Genomic DNA, 16,793 nt, shown 5'->3' with positions numbered 1-16,793 from the left:
AAAATCCAATATTTGATGTACCTGCAGGTCCATTTGCATGTTTACGTGTCTCCTTTGTTACCTTTATGTTTAAAATCCAATAATTACTGAATAAGAGAAATTTTCTACATTTATACCATAATACCATATTGAAATATATTCCAAAAAAAATGAAATGCTGTCAACACAATTAGTTGTAGCTGAACACATACACAGTTCTTTCAATTTCAGTTTTATCTATACAAATGGGTGCAGCTAATTGGACAATGTAGCATATATCACAGCGACATCTAAACAGTAGAGATCTGTCATCCTTGTTTTGTAAAGAAATGTTACAAAAGAAAAATGTATAATGATGCTCGAATGAGTTAATGTAAAAACATGTATTTAGTGTTTTGTTCATTTTAGCACATTTTGGATGTGAAATTAACTGCTGTGCCAAGAAGAAAGTTGGCAAGGAGAACTGTGACACTGAGTTTTGAAAAGTGACCTTGAAGAAGTGTGGAGAAATGTGTCCCAGTGATTGCAAAACACTGTAAATTCAAACTCACTTAAAATACACCACATATCACTATCACATTTTTTTCCCTAATGTTTCAAATGACTGGCAAAATTACTTTCTTTATTTGTTAAAAAAAAAAAATACTAACAAAATTGCACCAAAATTATTTATTGATGTGGTAATCTGACAGTGCATGTTTCCAAAAGAGTCCTTAAAGCATATCCACTCTTCACAGAAACACTACAAGGGGGTTTACATGTGGTCACATGCAGCATGCCTGAGAATCCAAGAGTAAACCAGGAGACGCTCCTGTGTGCACTGCTGAAGCTCACGTTTATAATACAGGTTCAATAGCAGAAGAGTGGCACTGTAAGAATAGTACATCTCTAGGTGAGCGTAATAAGGCAAATCCTGCTTTTTTTGCAGTACTTTGGCAAGACATTGGTTTTACTTCAGTATTAAAAGACTAACACCAATATGTAGACCTGTGGAAATAAGACAGGTGACTGTGGCCAGCCAACCACCTGCTAATTTCATACACATGATGTAAACTTATTTTATTGCTACAAAACATTAAAACATATTATTATTCCCAATACAGGGCTTCATCACCAAATCATGCATCATTTTTTTTTAAAGGAGAATTTAAGAGAACATATTTTGAGAAAATATTCTCTCAGAATAGTTCTAATTAGTAAACATACACACACAGCTCCCAAATATAGAAACATATATATAAAAAAAAGAAATCTGAACTGAAAGTGACCACACACACAATCATACTATAAGTAGACCTAAGCTGTAAGAGGCATAAACTGTACAATACTGCCCTTTCTTCCAAAAACAGTCATCAAGATTGACTGATGTGAAGCTGCGTCACTGGAATAATTCACAGCTTTGAGAAAATCAAATGAGAGTGGCTTAGATTGCATGGCCGCATGTATTTACAAAGATGACTGAAAACTCTATAGCTTCTATTCTGTGATGTAATATTTAAAATAGACTGCTTAATTCTACTGACAAAAAGCATACCCGAAATTTCAAACAAACAATATAAGGTTATACCAAAGTCTGTTTAGGTTATCAGGCACTGTAGTGGTCACACACCAGGTTTTTGGACACAATCACAGCTTTAGTCAGAGTCGGAGTCTGAGTCATCATCTGTGAGGAAGAAGAATGTGTTATTCTGGAAGAAAGAGCCTCTGAATAACGACAGGAAAGAGAAAAGTGAGATGGGGAATTCTCAGTGAAAATAATCTGCCAAGGAAGTTTAATGCATGTGACTATGCATGACAGTTGCTAGAAGAGTTTGCTTATAGTAAGAGTAAATTCATACATTTAAATGATACCAAAGACTATAGAATGGACTTTGATGATACTCCAGCAGTTCTGCCTGGACACTCACAGTAACTAGAATGAAGGCTACACTGTGGATAACTATTTATGAAGTTATGAAACCACACTTCCTAAAAACCACATCACATTTTACTTCTTGTCTAGTTTCACTAATAGTTTTGCTGCTTTAGTTTGATGTGGAAAGCTTCATGCATGTATCCTGTGAATGAAACTCCAGCAGAGAGAGAGAGAAAAAAAAAAGAGTACTTTCACATCTCAATTTAAAATAACTGTTTTATATTTTAATATATTTTAAAATATGTACTCATGTGATGGCAAAGCTGAATTTGCAGAAGTCATTCCTCCAGTCTTAAAGGGATACTGTCATGAATCACTTACCCCCTTGTCGTTCCAAACCCGTAAAAGCTCTGTTCGTCTTCGGAACAAAATTTAAGATATTTTGGATGAAATTCGGGAGGCTTGAGACTGTCCCATAGACTTACAAAAAGTGTTCCCGTCACTTTATATAACCCAGATTGCACGTCTGATGGCAGATGGAGTATTCTGACGACGACTTTCATATCTTTTATGGACCTTGACACTGTTATTTACTTGGCAGTCTATTGGACAGTCTCAAGCCTCATTTTGGGGTGGAGTATCCCTTTAAGTGTCACTTGATCCTTCAGAAATCATTCTAATATGCTGATTTGACACTGAAGAAGCTTTTTGTTTTATTACCAATGTTGAAAACAGATGTGATGCTTAATATATGTGTGGAAACGGCAATATAACTTTTTTCAGGATTATTCAATGAATAGAAAGTTCAAAAGAACAGTATTTATTTAAAATAGAAATCTTTTTGTAAAAATCTAAATGTCTTTACATACATTTACTGTCACTTTAATTCATGTTTGCTGAATAAAAGTATTCTTTTCATTAAAATGAGGAACTGTAGTGTAAATAAGAACCCAGTGTTGATACCTTGTGTGTTTGGTGGCTCTTCACTGGAATCACCTCCCTTGAGGAAGTCGGCCAGTTCATTAAAAATGAAATAAAAGTCCAGGGCAAAGAATATTGTGGTAATGAAGCCAAAGACCTAAGAAGTGAAAGAGAAAGAAAAACAGACACATGAAACCAGTGCAAACATTACGCAAGTCACATGTTGTGTAACTAGAAATCAAAAATAAACAGTGCTGTCACTGATAGCGCCAATAAAAGAGAATTTGACTAAACTGATGTGAGCCTACCCCAGCGGCCTTTGAGGCTCCATCCACATATTTTGACACAGATATAATAGAGATGATGAAAAAGATGATGGAAGCACTGACACAGCGCAGGAAGTCCTTGATGAAACAACAGGCATGGTGATTTGAGGAAAAAGCACAGAACTGGTATTCATGGACAAATGCTCTATGAAGTTCCAGCACAGTAATTCTGTAGGTCAGAAAACTTACCATGAGGGGCCAGTGAAAGCCCTTAAATCTCTCATTGAACTTTGTAGAATAAGCAAACAGCAAGAAGAGGGCAGCCAAGAACTCTATTAGGGGAGCTGTGACGAAAGCAGCTGCTGTTGAAGCAGCAAAGCACACAAAACTAATGAACGACATCACCTGAGGGGACAGGATACATAAGGACACATTTTTTGTTAATTATTGTTCTTCATTATTTTGTTTATTGCTGAAAATTAGTGACAAGGTGAGTTCACCAGACCTTTTAAAGATATAAGTTTGATGCTTTGACTTTTTCAGAAACTTGAGAAGGTACAGAGAAGGAACAACTGGTCATTTCCTATATATATCGCCTATGGAGAGTCCCTAAACCATAAAAAAACCAACGTGTGTGTGTGTGTGTGTGTGTGTGTGTGTGTGTGTGTGTGTGTGTGTGTGTGTGTGTGTGTGTGTGTGAAAAATATGAGAGGCGTAAGAAAGCCACTAGCCTTGATACAAACTCCCCCTTCAGATGAATGAGGAAAGTTTTTACCTGTATAGCTGCAGAAAACAGCTTATTTACACATTTATTTAACAAAGAGGAGGAAACTTTTCAGGACAAAAATGTCATATAAGAATAACCAGTGCAAAACAGATCGATAAGAAAAAGAAACTAAAATCAGAAGAATAATGCCATGATTTATGTTGCAGTTCTGTATAAAGTAGCTGCATCCAGATGCAAAAAAATAAAAAATAAAAAAAAAACTCGCTACAATAACATTTAGCGGATATAACATAACTCAAAACAATTACTTAAACACTATTATGGTAAAAGTCGAAAAGCATACCACTTCACCGAGCAGCAGTAGTCCTTTTCGGGAGGTGATGAATTCTTTACTCGGGAGAAGAGAATGGAAGATGGTCTGTCGTGATCGGTTATTGTCCGGAGCCTCGATGTCCCCCATGATCCCGCCGATGAAACTCTTCTGTTCCCGAATAAAGTTCACTGAGATGCTCCTACTCTCCGCTGTGAAACAACAGCTACTATTCGCAAATCAGCATAACTTTCCACGGACTGGAAACGGAAATAATGACAGTGCGGAAACGAAGCACACAAAAGAGCAACATCTGCATTCCCGAAATCTGGAGACCGTTAATAAGTGAACAGAGAATGTGGGCAATCCATCTCTCACAGGATAGAGTGGCAGCTGTAAATATATTCGTGCACATAACTTGCATCTGCACGACTCGACAGATTTAATCCGCTCTGTTTTGAAGCCCCTTTTATCGGTCAAAATCACAGAATTAAGGTTTTTGATGCGGACTTTGTTGTTCATAATAACAGATAATAAAGTTTTCAGAATGTTTTTTAAACTCTACTATGAAAATAATAATAATAATAATAATAATAATAATAAACAAAAAGAGGTCAGGGATAAATAAGTCATGAATGCAATATGCACTCAATGTAATTTTTTTGGGAATATTTTTTAATGCATCACATAGCATATTGAACGTGGTTTGAATGGTTCATTCTGGGGTCAAAACAACCCCAAATTAGCATAATAACTCTGGGTAACAACAATCTTTCAGACAAAGTGCTATTTTACTTTGTGAAATAAGAACACAAAATCAGTCACTGTTAATGTTGAGACAATGATCGTCGGTTTATGAATTTATTTTGAGTGGTGATGATTTGTTTATAGCTTTCATCCTTTTGCACACTTACATATATCCAAATGAGCGATAGCCTATCTGCATTTCTGAAGATCTGGAGAAATCTGCATAACTGAACAGAGAATGTGGGTGATACATCTCTCACAGGACTGAGTGGCAACTCCTTTCAAAAAACAAATACATTATAATAAGTATTATTCAATCTCATTTTGGTTATTAAAAAAATGATAACTGTTTGCAAAATGAGAGAAATGGTCCTGCAAAGCTTTAAGTCTTCCCTGATTGGGCCTCTGTGGTGGTTCTTGGTTTGTTGAATGTGATTTTTTTTTGCAAAGGATATAGCCATCCAGAGACCACAAGGCTGCAGCCACAAAGCCCACAGTCTGTCAACCAAAAGACTCCATCGTGAGAAACGTTGTGTCATGATGTTTGGGTCACTCACAATGAGTATTCACAAGGATGGAATAGGTTTTAAAAAGTATGCAAGATTTAAGGCATGCATAGTGCTTAAAAAGATAAAGACAGACAGAGCTCCAGGAATGGAGGATGTGTACATTCTCACCCCTCCACTCAGTGTATGTGGAAACTGTTACCAGGCTAAGAATACACATCAGTGCAGCTACACAGAATGAGTTGAGCACATCCTGTGAGAGCAAAAGGACATTACCAGCAGTTGTGTTTGCAGAGCTGCAGTTGCAGGTATATTGGTGGTGTTATACAAAGTTCTCTGAGCAATAGTGCATTAATTCAGTCAAGCACATTAGATTTATGGTCTTACAATGAGGGGCCAGAAGAAGAAAGTTAACATCTTGTTGAGTTTCAGTAGGTAGAGTAGAAAAAAACCCAAGTGTGATGAAAAACTCCATGCATGTTGCTGCAGTGTAGGCTGGCCTTGAAGCCACTACATAACACACAAAATCCACAAAAACACACAGCTGAAATAAATAAATAAATAAAGATATTTTTTTTTGAAGGAATTTAAGTAAGATGACCAGATGTTACTTGACTGAAATGTGTGATTTTAGTTAACAGGCCTGTATTGTTTCCCTTTCTAACAACGCTGTATTCCAAACATCAAGCCCATGCCAGCACTATTTAAATAAGTGACTGACAGTGATTGAGCATTTTTCCTTCCCATTAATTATCAAAAATAACAATACTATCATGTTTAATTTGTATATGTCTCACCATTTCCGATATTTTCAGTAGGCCTTTTGTAGACTTCAACAAGGCCAGATCAACTTACACTGTGGCATTATTATGATCTTTCATTAATATGATGTTTTGTCGATGAGTTGTTCTCATAACACAGTTTGTGGATCTCGACACATTACTTCCTGAGCGAGTGTTTCCTTTTAGTCTCAGGAAATGACTAAATGCACTTTCTTTTGTTGTTGGCAGTTGAACTCAACACAGTTTTAGGCAGTGCAATCTGATTCTCTGTTCATGGAAACCTATATACATCCTGACATTTAACTTGTTAAGAACTCAAATCCGAGGATAATATTTCTGCATTGCATTGATAATTTTGTAAAGTGACTGCAAATGATAAAGTGATAAACAATAAAATATTCTCTTCAGCATAGCTGTGTATATTACAGTAGCTGATATCTGAAGAACATTGTGATTCTGGCTGGTCATAGCCAATGAGATCTATATACTTCTTGAAATAGTAGTGTCAATCAAAATAAAAGTCATTGTATTGTTTAACTCTTTCATTAATTAAAAATTATTTTACGGACGATGTAATCTATTCTGTTGTGTCAAACAAACAATTTGAAGCAACTGCACTTATTGGTTTTGTTGCACCATTTCATTAATTTGATTTTTATTATTATTAATATTATTTTTTGTAATTTGGAGGTCTGAGATAGCATCATGTTTCGATGAGGAACAAGATACAAACAAACAAACAAACAAACAAACAAACAATTTTCCTGAAAAGGTCAACTATGCCTGTGGATAGTTGTAGGCATGTGACTCCCTTGCTGTTGCAAAATTTACTTAAAAAACGATATAAATTCCACATACTATAATGAATTAGACTTTTAGCTGCAATATTTAATAACAATACATCCCTATACATTTCTGCGTAATAATAATAATAATAATAATAATAATAATAATAATAATAATAATAATAATGCAGTCTTATTTCGAAATAATAACATCATTGTACATCTTACAAATATTTTAATGACGAGTTAAAAATTGTGACTTTTATTTTGACATGTTTTGGTCGGTCATTAGTGTTGCACGTAACACTGCAGGTTTTGCGCATATTGATGAGGTCATCACACTTGTTTATTTGTATATGTAGCTACTAGACGTCGATGGAACACGCGAGATGGTTGTTAACTTATTAAAAGGGTTTTGTCGTGCTGTCTTACCTCTATATCCACGCAAAGCCTTGTCGACAAATGTACTTGTCCGACGAACGCCGTCCCTGGGAAAGCATTTAATCGGACTTTCGCGGAGCAGCACATCTGTGAATCACAGTAAGTCCTGGGCCAGCTTCCGTTCTGCGAAATATAACGGCGACCACAGCTCTCATTCTCACTTATTTTATTTACGATATTTCTCATTCACTTGGTTTTTTTTTTTCAACTTTTCCCTAACCGAGTTATATTATGCTCAGTCAGCTTTATATTACCAGTACTGACATGAGTTTATATATAGATCTGCTGCTGAATCCGAGAAAGGTTTGATTGTGTTGTCTTCTTCTCAAGGGAAACTGGTCAGAAACGGCGAGGAGAAGAAGTCAGTGGTGAGTTATACACTGCAGCGTGTTTTTAGATGAATAGATCCTCTTATCTGAAAGAGGGTCAGTTACACGGCTGACAAGACAGTGAACATAATATTGTTAAATATGTTTATGGGTTGTTGTTTTGAAATTTGCATCCACTTTTGTTCAGATTTGGATAGAGGGAAATATTGCAAGTGGAAAGACAACATGTCTGGAATACTTCAGCAAAACCAGTGACATTGAGGTAATACAGTAAATGTGTAATGAGTAATATTTCTCACGGTACCTGAAATTTCACTCCCACAGTTCTTATTCATTGATGTAATAGACAACTGTCTTGTGTCGTAGGTGCTAACAGAGCCTGTGTCCAAATGGAGAAATGTACAGGGATGCAATCCATTGGTAGGGACCAAGAAGCACATCAGTATGGATATAATTGGCTTTTTCTTTCTGATCCATCTTGTTGTGCATTTTATTTCATATTTGATTATAGGAATGTATTTTATTCTGCCACAGGGATTGATGTACCAGGACCCATCCAGATGGGGTCTCACTCATCAGACATATGTCCAGCTGACAATGCTGGATCGGCATGTCTTACCAACGGCATGTACAAGTCCTACGGACCCCTAGAGGGACATGGTGGTGGAAAAAAATCAGAGTGAGTGAAAAAATTTGGGGTGGGAGGAAAAAAATTTTTTTCAGATTTTTTGCGTTCTCTCGCAAAACTTTGGCGTTCTCTTTCAAAAAAAATTTTGTTCTCTCGCAAAACCAGCTGAGTTCGGACAAACACTTCCTGTTTACTTTACAGCTTGTAGTGGCTCACACAGCTCCATACGTTCACAATGGAGCGGTTCATAGAGTTTTATTTTGAACTTGGACAAAATATTCAGTGCATGCTTATCAAGGCACGGTTTTGGGACATTAACTTAATTAATGGACTAAGACACTGGTACAAAAAGGCTGAATTCGGTATACAGTTTATTAATAAATGATACATGAAAGCAGGTAAGCCCAGAATAACAGAAGCATTTTCCTCCCATAAAGAAAATGCGGCTTAATGAAGACGGTGATTTAAAAAAAAGACCAAATATGCTATAGAAATTATTAAAAATATATTCTGTCTACATGCAAGCAGATATGTGCTGATATGTGGTGTTCATATTTTTGTTACTCAGCCAGTGTTCGTGGGTCTGGTGGACCCACTGCAGTTTTGGGTTTTTGATTCAACACAATCGAAAATTCTATGTTAAAATACTCAACAGATGTTTACTTCATCCCAATTTGAATAAGAGTGCTACAACTCACACTCACACTCTTACAGTCTCTCTCTCTCTCTCTCTCTCTCTCACACACACACACACACACACACACACACATACTAATAGCAGGCACAGACAATAGGAGGACAGAGTGAAAAATTTCCACTCTTTTATTACCCGAACATCCTGTATGTAATATAAGTGTGATAATGTTCTTAAATGTGTTGATAAATGTTCTTCTCATGCGCGCACATTCATTGCAAACAGCGCGGCCTGTTCATTATTATAATTTAACATAGAATCAGCAATACAGATAAAATGTTAGTCAGTGTAAATAATCTGTATTATAGTCCTGTTGACCGTAGTATATGGTCCACTCCAGTGCGGCACATTTTTGTTCATTAGGATTTTTTTTACAAGGCCCAGTTAATTTAAAAAATAATGATTTAGCTTCAAATACATTGTGAATATGGAAACATTTGGATTTGTGCTGAATGAGAGCGGTACATGAGCCCATACTTTCAGTTTTGCTTTAAATTTAAAAGCTTGTTTATAGCTATTCTGGGATTGTCTGCTTTCCCGGGCATAATACACTATATTTTATTAATAAACTGTGTACCATATTCTGGTTTTATACCGTCTTCAACCATTAGCCTCCTTAAGCGTTTTCTATAGCCGAACCGTTTTCTGTGCGGGAGAAACGCTGCATTATGTCTGAATATATTACTGACAGTAATGCTATTAATAAGGTTATTAATAGTATTTATTAGGCCTAATACTGAATTGGGCCTCCAGTGTCACTGTTATTCGGTTGTTAAGCGGTGATGTTAGAAGCGCTGTTTTCACTTGAGAATACCACCTCAGCAGCCGTTTATGAGCACTGTTTAATTATATTAAACATTTAAGCTAAACGTTTTCAAACTTACGGTGTACACTACAGTCTCCATGCTCACAGCGTCCCAAACAAAAATAATTTTTATATTTATTTGTTTTTATTTATATTTTCATTGTCTGACTATCTGGGATTTCGGTGTGGAGTTAAAGGTTAGGATTATAATTATTTTGGTAGTATTATATCGCATTGTGAGTGTATATTAGCAGCTTTTGTTGTTTTCTGGTGGTATCTGAAGAGGTGACACGTGACGTCAGTCTTAACAAGCGAATAGTACATTAATCCTTTTAGAATGTCCCAAAACCGTGCCTTAAACTATAAGCAGCTGACTGTACTTGAACCAGAGTCCAAGTTTAGAATAAAACTCTGTGAACTGCTCCATTGTGAACGTACGAGCTGTATGAACCACTACAAGCTGCAAAGTAAACAGGAAGTGTTTGTCCAAACTCAACTGGTTTTGTGAGAGAACGCAAAAAGTTTTTCGAGGGAATGCAAATATCTTTGTGAGAGAATGCAAAAGTTTCTCGAGGGAGCACAAAAGTTTTGCGAGAGAACGAAAAAAATAAATAAAAATTCCTCCCACCCTGAATTTTTTTTCCACCCGCCCCAAAAAAAAATTCCACCACCGTGTCCCTTTAGGGGCTCCATACAAGTCCTCTTTCACCTCCCTATAGTCAGTTTTATTGAGTTGCTTTACATGAATCTGTTTATGTTCTGAAATAGAAATTAGCCGCCTTCTGTGTGAACACTGAACAGAGGAAATGGAATGTGAATCATGACTGCACTAACCTGTTGTTTTTCTTTCTGTCGCCACAGTCAGCACCAATCAGAATGATGGAAAGATCTATTTATAGTGCAAAGTACATTTTTGTGGAAAATCTTTATAAAAGGTACATTTTCTTATAAAGCTGAAAGAGCTTTACCTGCCTGCTTTTGGACAAAAATGGGTAACACCTTATTTTGGTGTCCTTCTTACACATTAGATGTACTTACTATAACAGTTACAGTAAATTATGCATAATTACATGCAATTAACACCAAACCCTAACCCTACTGGTTGTTAATTAATATTGCTTAGTATTGTTTTATTACACTATTTTAAAGACACCATTAAATAAAGTGTAACCACAAAGTGTACTGACCATTAAATGTGTACTAATATTATATTGGTTATATTAACCATATATAATATGGTTATAATATTGGTTGACAGTGGAAAGATGCCGGAGGTGGACTTTGCTGTTTTAAGTGAATGGTTTGAGTGGATCATAAAGAATATTGCCATTCCTGTGGACCTTATTGGTATGAAAAATGTATCTATATTGCATTGCAACATTTCACGTTGCTTGTTAGATGTAATAATGACAAATAAGAGTTGTTGTGTAATGTTACTAACACATTTTATGCATGTGCTCATTGGGTTTTATACAGTTTACCTGCAGACCTCTCCACAGACCTGTTACAAGAGACTAAAGCAGAGGTGCAGAGAGGAAGAGAAGGTTATTCCACTGGTGAGCTGTTATTGAGTTATAAGTGAACCCCTGTGCATGTAAAACTGAACTGGAATGCAACAAATCTGAAACAACCCGAAATAGATTCTGGTTTAGCTTAGAGATTACTTCACTTTTCATCTTATCAGAAGGCTAGAGTAAAAAAATATCATTACTCATTTTTGTCATATAATTTGGAAGAGGTTACACTTTCTGATGGTTACCCTTTAGGAATACCTAGAATCAATCCATAACCTCTATGAGGACTGGCTCATTCATCACAAGTCGTTTGAGGTTCCTGCTCCAGTTCTGGTGAGTTTCTGCCAATAGTCACGGGTTAAAAAGCCTGCATCATATGATATCTATTGTGATATTGTTGTATAATCACCCATGCACACTGGGAGTAATTTGTGCCTTCACTTTGGTGGGCAGGTAATCCCAGCAGATCATGATCTTAAGAAGATGCTGCATCAGTATGAGGAGAACAGAGAGAAGATACTTATGGCACATTGCTGAGTAAATGATCAGAGACAACGATGATCATATCAAGCCATAAATATGTCAGTTCTCAAAAGACAGATGAAGCTAGCACTTTTTTTATTCGAAACTGGGTTTACAAACATTCCTCCTGCAGTGGGTAGTTGATTTACATAGTAGGATTTGTAAATGAGTTCATATGATGGGTATTTTATTTAAATGCTGACTTTTATGATTATTATTTTGTATTTGTATTTGCAGTCTTTGTAAACTTGTTTAAGTTCCTAACAAGAGACAGTCTTTTTATTTTTAGTCTTGTTTATGGAATCATTCCATATTATCTTAAACTACTGCACTTGGAAACATTTCCATTTTTTCTTCTTCTTTTTTATGTCTGTAGACATTTTAAATTTAGAATGTAAGTTCCAGACCGTGCAAATATACTGGATGTGATTAAGTCTTGCATTTTACAGTGAAGTCATCATTCTAGGGTCTTAAAGATTCTTGTGATTCTTGTCTGCCACTTGCAGACAGTGTCACTATCAAATACAGGTGCTGTGGTCAGCTTGTGTTACTGAAGGTGTTACTGTGACCAGTGTTATTTATACTGGATAAGGCATTGTTTTAATTAAACTGAAAAAATGATTTGAAAATAGTGATTTTATTACATTGTAATTTACAGTCACATAATTCTATGACGTGCTGCACTGTAGCATCAGTAGTATGGCACGAAAAGTACAAAAAAAAAATAGTTTGCACCTTATTTCTTTAAATAACAGGTAGTATGATATAGATGCCCCCGGGGCCTCACTTATAAAATGTTGCATAGAAACCTATGTTTGGTCTAAGATTATTTCTCAAATGCGCCTATGGGTGATTCACAGAAATGAACGTGCACACCTCTTTCAGATGTGAATCTATAAATCACAAATGATCTTGAATTTACTTCTCTGTCTTGTAAACGGCCCTAATTAATGTCATTAGGAAATTAAAGTGCACCAGTCAGCGTCCAAATTTTTACTTGAGAATGGTCAGCGACAAGAATTTTTTGATTTCCAAATACCTGCATTACTCTGATTCTGCTATAAGAAAAAAAAAATGTACACCTGCTTAGAACCTGGTGTGGCACTAAGCACTTTTCCATGTCAAAGACCATTTTTATAAATCTTAACGTTGGCATGGATTTTACCTCTAAGATCAAATCACTCTAAGATCAAATCTGTGCATATGCACGTTTTATAAATGAAGCCCCAAACACCATTTTGTAACACTTATATAACCCAATTAATCCAAGGTTTGACATCCCAGCAGAACAAATGGTCCATTAAGACAAGTGCACATTTATCTGTCTCTACATTTCATAAGGCACAGTAACTAGAAAATCAAGCTCTAATAATCATTTTGACTCAAGCAGATTCATGAAAATTATAGCAGCAAGAAACCTTCCTTCACTTCAAAAAGCAATGATAGACGTTACAAAGACAAAGAGCACAAACATTCCTCCTGTCACCTTTATAAACTCTAAGATACCAAAGCTAATCCAAAATCAGGGCTTCAATAAGAAACTCTCTATCAATGAAAATGCTTTGAACATCATGACTAGCACAAATACATTTTTGGTGCACTGCCACACTTTAAAATCTCTGCCATTGATAAAGAAGAAACAGGAATACTTTGTGTCTCTAAATCACCACGTATGTTTGGACTAGGTCGTCTTCCGGTTGCTGAGGTGTGGGACTCTTGCGTCCGTTTGAGCCCTCACTGGCAGTCTGACTGTGGTCAGTCGGTGGTCCAAACACTGGTGTACACACACTCAGTGCACTGTGGATGTAGATTGACTGAGGAGGCTCTCTAATAAGGTTGTCCTGTGCAAGAATGTCATCAGACGCAGCACAGGTCCCACAACCTGTGATGTTGCAGACAGGCTCCTGGGATGGGCTGCACAGGATGGGTAGGCTCATGCCATCTGGGGATTTTGTGGGTGGAGCTGTGATGACGTCATTGGGTGCACCGCATGGCTGGGCCTGTGTGGTCTCCTCTATGGGGTATTTAAGAGATTCATCTGCACTGAGTTCCTTCATGTGCATTTTCCCCATTTGCTCAGTGAGCTCAGCCAGGCAGTCTTCTGCTGAGCCTTCACGGCTGCGTCCTTGCAGCAGCTTCCCAACTTGAAGAACCAATGGTTTGTCATCTGAGGGCTGGGCTTCTACATGTGCATTTGAGATGTGTAGTTTTCTTTGGCCTAGCATGGTCTCAGTGTGTATGGCTATAGACTGGGGGCCACTCATGTCAGCACTGGCCTCGTGGAACAGGCCCACATTGTGACCCCTGGATCCAGCCCACTCCTGGGCCTTGAGAGGCTGCATAGATCTTTGAGACTTTTGGAAAATGGGCTTTTGTCGGATCGCCAGGTCTGGGTAGTTCTCCCGCATCTCTAAGATAGACTTGTCGTCAGTCATAAATGAGTTGGACGGTCTTTCAACATCAGCGATAGAAGCATCTTGAGACTTGTCGACTTCCTGATCAAGAGGGTTGTGACTTTTAAGTGACTCCTGTCGCTCCTCTTCCTCTGGGTTTACCAGAGAGCCACCTTCAACGTGCCCATCATCCTTAAAAACATCCTCGTTTAGATTACAGGTGTCATTGACAGGTTCTGAAACTACTTCTCCAGCACTGAAGGTCAGAGGAGCAGCTCTCATTCGGATGATCTCCAGACATTCCACATGTGATCTCTGGTTCATGAGCTCCAGAAGATACTCACACTCTAACCTGGCAAGGAAAAGGTCAAATCCCATACTTTTGGCCTTGTCGGGATCAAAACTGTCTGACAGTCTATACTCAGTGTCTGTCTCCATGCAGTATCCAATAATCTGAAGAATACTTCTGGCAAAAGGCAATACTGGCTTGATGTAATAGACAAAGTGTCCTGTAAAGGTCTGAGAGAACAGGAGGGAAAAACAGTCCTGATTAATTGTATGTTATATTAAACTGTATAGTATTTTAGAATATGTCAGGTTTCTTTTTTTCACTTCTAAAATAATTAAACCTTGTGCCCTAATGTGGTACTATACTGCAACCAGTTGTTACAGCCTTCACACTCTGCTGAGCTTAAAGAATCTTTGCAAAGTTATATATATATATATAAATATATATATATATATATATATATATATATATATATATATATATATATATATATATATATACACACACACACACACACACACACACTTCCGTGTTAAATATGGTTTTGTGGGTAAATGTGTTTGCGGTCCATCATATCTCAAACAATACTAAAATTCACTTAGAATTTAAAGGAAGTCAGTAAGAGCAGCCTTGCTAAAAGAAATCTTAAAGCAGCCTAAAATTGTATGCTTTGTTTAACTGATCTTAGTTTGCCCTTCAGCCTGGTTAAGATGTCTTTAGATGAACTAGCTGATGTCAAATCTGGTCTAAACAACTGACAAATACTCAAAATCCTTCAAAAAAAAAAAAAAAAAAAAAAAGATCAGGCTAAACAGCTTACACTGTTTTTAGCATAATCAGCTCATCAGAATCGTTAAGTATTAACTTAATAGGTGTTAAACATTATGTTGAGGTCATTAAAGTGCTCAGGGTCTCTCAAACAGAACATGAGAATTAAAGGAAATCATTGACTGCATCACCACTGCTTATAATAATAATAATAATAATGAATTAACCAGCCTAAACTAGTTCGCTGGTTTTATGTGGCCTTCCAGTGTCTTGTTGATGGTCTAGCTGATCTCACAGCTGGTCTGACCAAATGAAAAGTTCCCCAAACCCTTCTAAAACCATAAAACAGACCAGTCTGACCAGGGCAGGAGACCAGATAAGAAGAGCAAACCATCTGAGGCCGGTTTAACTTCCTATTAATTATCATCCGCTGCGAGAGCAGAGAGGACAGACTTATTATTAATAGCGGCTTTTATTTACCTTCAAGGTTTTAATCTCTTTCTTCCACGGAAACAAAAACAGGTTGACACAGAACATCTCCAGTAGCTCGGCAGCTTTTTTAAAGTCGTGGACTCGTCTGTGTCCGTCTCTGTACTGTGCGCACTTGTAGAGAGTCTCGTAGAAGTCCAGCGCGTCGAGTCTCTTCCGCGGCTCTTCCTCTGGTAACAGCAGCACGCGCCTGGCTTCATCTGTCACCTGGGGCTCCGAGCACACTGTCAGACTGCCTTCGCAACTAACTTTGTCGTAGTACTCTAAATACTTAACGAACACGTCTTTTCGCGAAACAGGCGTTTGATCGTCGACGCTGTTGGTCATGTTTGTGACAGAAAGTGATCAAGTTGATCAACTCCCATATGAGGAAGCGAAAGTAGACAGTATGCAAATGGGGAGCGATGATGATGAATATGCAGGTATCGCAAACGCAAGTACGGAAGAACATGAAATATACACGTATTCTTATCGTTGTTTAATAACTGACCGGGATTACGTTAGTAAAAGGCTTACATGCATAGATGTCCATGACCAATAAGCGAAACGGTCCTGTAGGCATCAGCGAGGTAATATCGATCTCATTATCATTCACCTCAGCCTCAAGAGACACCTGAAATACCTATATAGTGTACATTTATAAGTCCACTTAATTATACCAGGGGTATTTGTCCATGATTTGTCCGAGAAACGGTTGCTGGTATACCTACATTTCACCATTGTTATTCTTCCTTCGAATGGAGGAAACATTACTGACATCTAGCGCTGAAAATAAGTATGTTACTTATCATGACTGTCCAGAAGATGGCGACGTCATCACAATAATGATGCTTACGCACGTCAAACACGTTTTTTGAGTGACGTCAGAAAGGGAAATACCTGATCTATGAATTGCATATCACTGGGGGAAATCCAGCTTTTAAACTAGAAAATGTTGTGGAATATTTTAAGTATTATTGTGTAAATACGTGGCATATGAAATGGTAAATATTCGGTTCAATAAAATCAAAATAGCCTACCTTAGTAGCCTATTACAATCTAAT

General features: G+C 37.2%; 3 protein-coding genes across 4 annotated transcripts; 1 reads left to right on the top strand and 2 right to left on the bottom strand.

The window, feature by feature from the left end:
- Positions 1-633: 633 nt before the first annotated feature.
- LOC109093268 (CKLF-like MARVEL transmembrane domain-containing protein 3) lies at positions 634-4,604 on the bottom strand. Its single transcript, XM_042728128.1, has 5 exons — positions 4,092-4,604; positions 3,271-3,426; positions 3,064-3,159; positions 2,798-2,912; positions 634-1,642 (listed from the first exon to the last, which is right to left on the bottom strand). The coding sequence occupies exons 1-5, from the start codon at positions 4,206-4,208 to the stop codon at positions 1,614-1,616; spliced, it is 513 nt and encodes a 170-aa protein (XP_042584062.1). The 5' UTR covers positions 4,209-4,604; the 3' UTR covers positions 634-1,613.
- Positions 4,605-7,185: 2,581 nt separating this feature from the next.
- On the top strand, positions 7,186-12,440 carry LOC109092739 (thymidine kinase 2, mitochondrial-like). Of its 2 annotated transcripts, none has more exons than XM_019106473.2 (10): positions 7,186-7,418; positions 7,650-7,687; positions 7,836-7,910; positions 8,015-8,068; positions 8,183-8,272; positions 10,637-10,710; positions 11,034-11,122; positions 11,252-11,331; positions 11,542-11,622; positions 11,743-12,440. In XM_019106473.2, exons 1-10 carry the CDS (start codon positions 7,268-7,270, stop codon positions 11,824-11,826), a joined length of 816 nt encoding a protein of 271 aa, XP_018962018.2. In that variant the 5' UTR covers positions 7,186-7,267; the 3' UTR covers positions 11,827-12,440. The 2 variants fall into 2 exon arrangements, with proteins under 2 accessions (XP_018962018.2, XP_042584059.1); XM_042728125.1 differs by having other exon boundaries at positions 7,282-7,418; positions 7,600-7,687.
- Positions 11,891-16,492, bottom strand: LOC109093267. Its single transcript, XM_019106988.2, has 2 exons — positions 15,742-16,492; positions 11,891-14,723 (listed from the first exon to the last, which is right to left on the bottom strand). Exons 1-2 carry the CDS (start codon positions 16,075-16,077, stop codon positions 13,470-13,472), a joined length of 1,590 nt encoding a protein of 529 aa, XP_018962533.1. The 5' UTR covers positions 16,078-16,492; the 3' UTR covers positions 11,891-13,469.
- Positions 16,493-16,793: the final 301 nt, after the last annotated feature.

Source organism: Cyprinus carpio, chromosome B7 (genome assembly GCF_018340385.1).
Source record: "Cyprinus carpio isolate SPL01 chromosome B7, ASM1834038v1, whole genome shotgun sequence".
Taxonomy (NCBI): Eukaryota; Metazoa; Chordata; class Actinopteri; order Cypriniformes; family Cyprinidae; genus Cyprinus; species Cyprinus carpio.
The sequence above is the reverse complement of the archived record's forward strand: the minus strand, read 5'-3'. Positions and strand labels throughout refer to the sequence as shown.

Coding starts and splice junctions, on each gene's coding strand:
- LOC109093268 (XM_042728128.1), bottom strand. CDS start 4,208: ATGGGGGACATCGAGGCTCCGGACAATAACCGATCACGACAGACCATC. Junction 3,427..4,091: donor TACTGCTGCTCGGTGAAGTG/GTATGCTTTTCG, acceptor CTGTCCCCTCAG/GTGATGTCGTTCATTAGTTT. Junction 3,160..3,270: donor GCTTTCACTGGCCCCTCATG/GTAAGTTTTCTG, acceptor TGTTTCATCAAG/GACTTCCTGCGCTGTGTCAG.
- LOC109092739 (XM_019106473.2), top strand. CDS start 7,268: ATGGTTGTTAACTTATTAAAAGGGTTTTGTCGTGCTGTCTTACCTCTA. Junction 8,273..10,636: donor ATCGGCATGTCTTACCAACG/GCATGTACAAGT, acceptor CTGTCGCCACAG/TCAGCACCAATCAGAATGAT. Junction 11,332..11,541: donor AAGAGAAGGTTATTCCACTG/GTGAGCTGTTAT, acceptor GTTACCCTTTAG/GAATACCTAGAATCAATCCA.
- LOC109093267 (XM_019106988.2), bottom strand. CDS start 16,077: ATGACCAACAGCGTCGACGATCAAACGCCTGTTTCGCGAAAAGACGTG. Junction 14,724..15,741: donor AAGAGATTAAAACCTTGAAG/GTAAATAAAAGC, acceptor CTGTTCTCTCAG/ACCTTTACAGGACACTTTGT.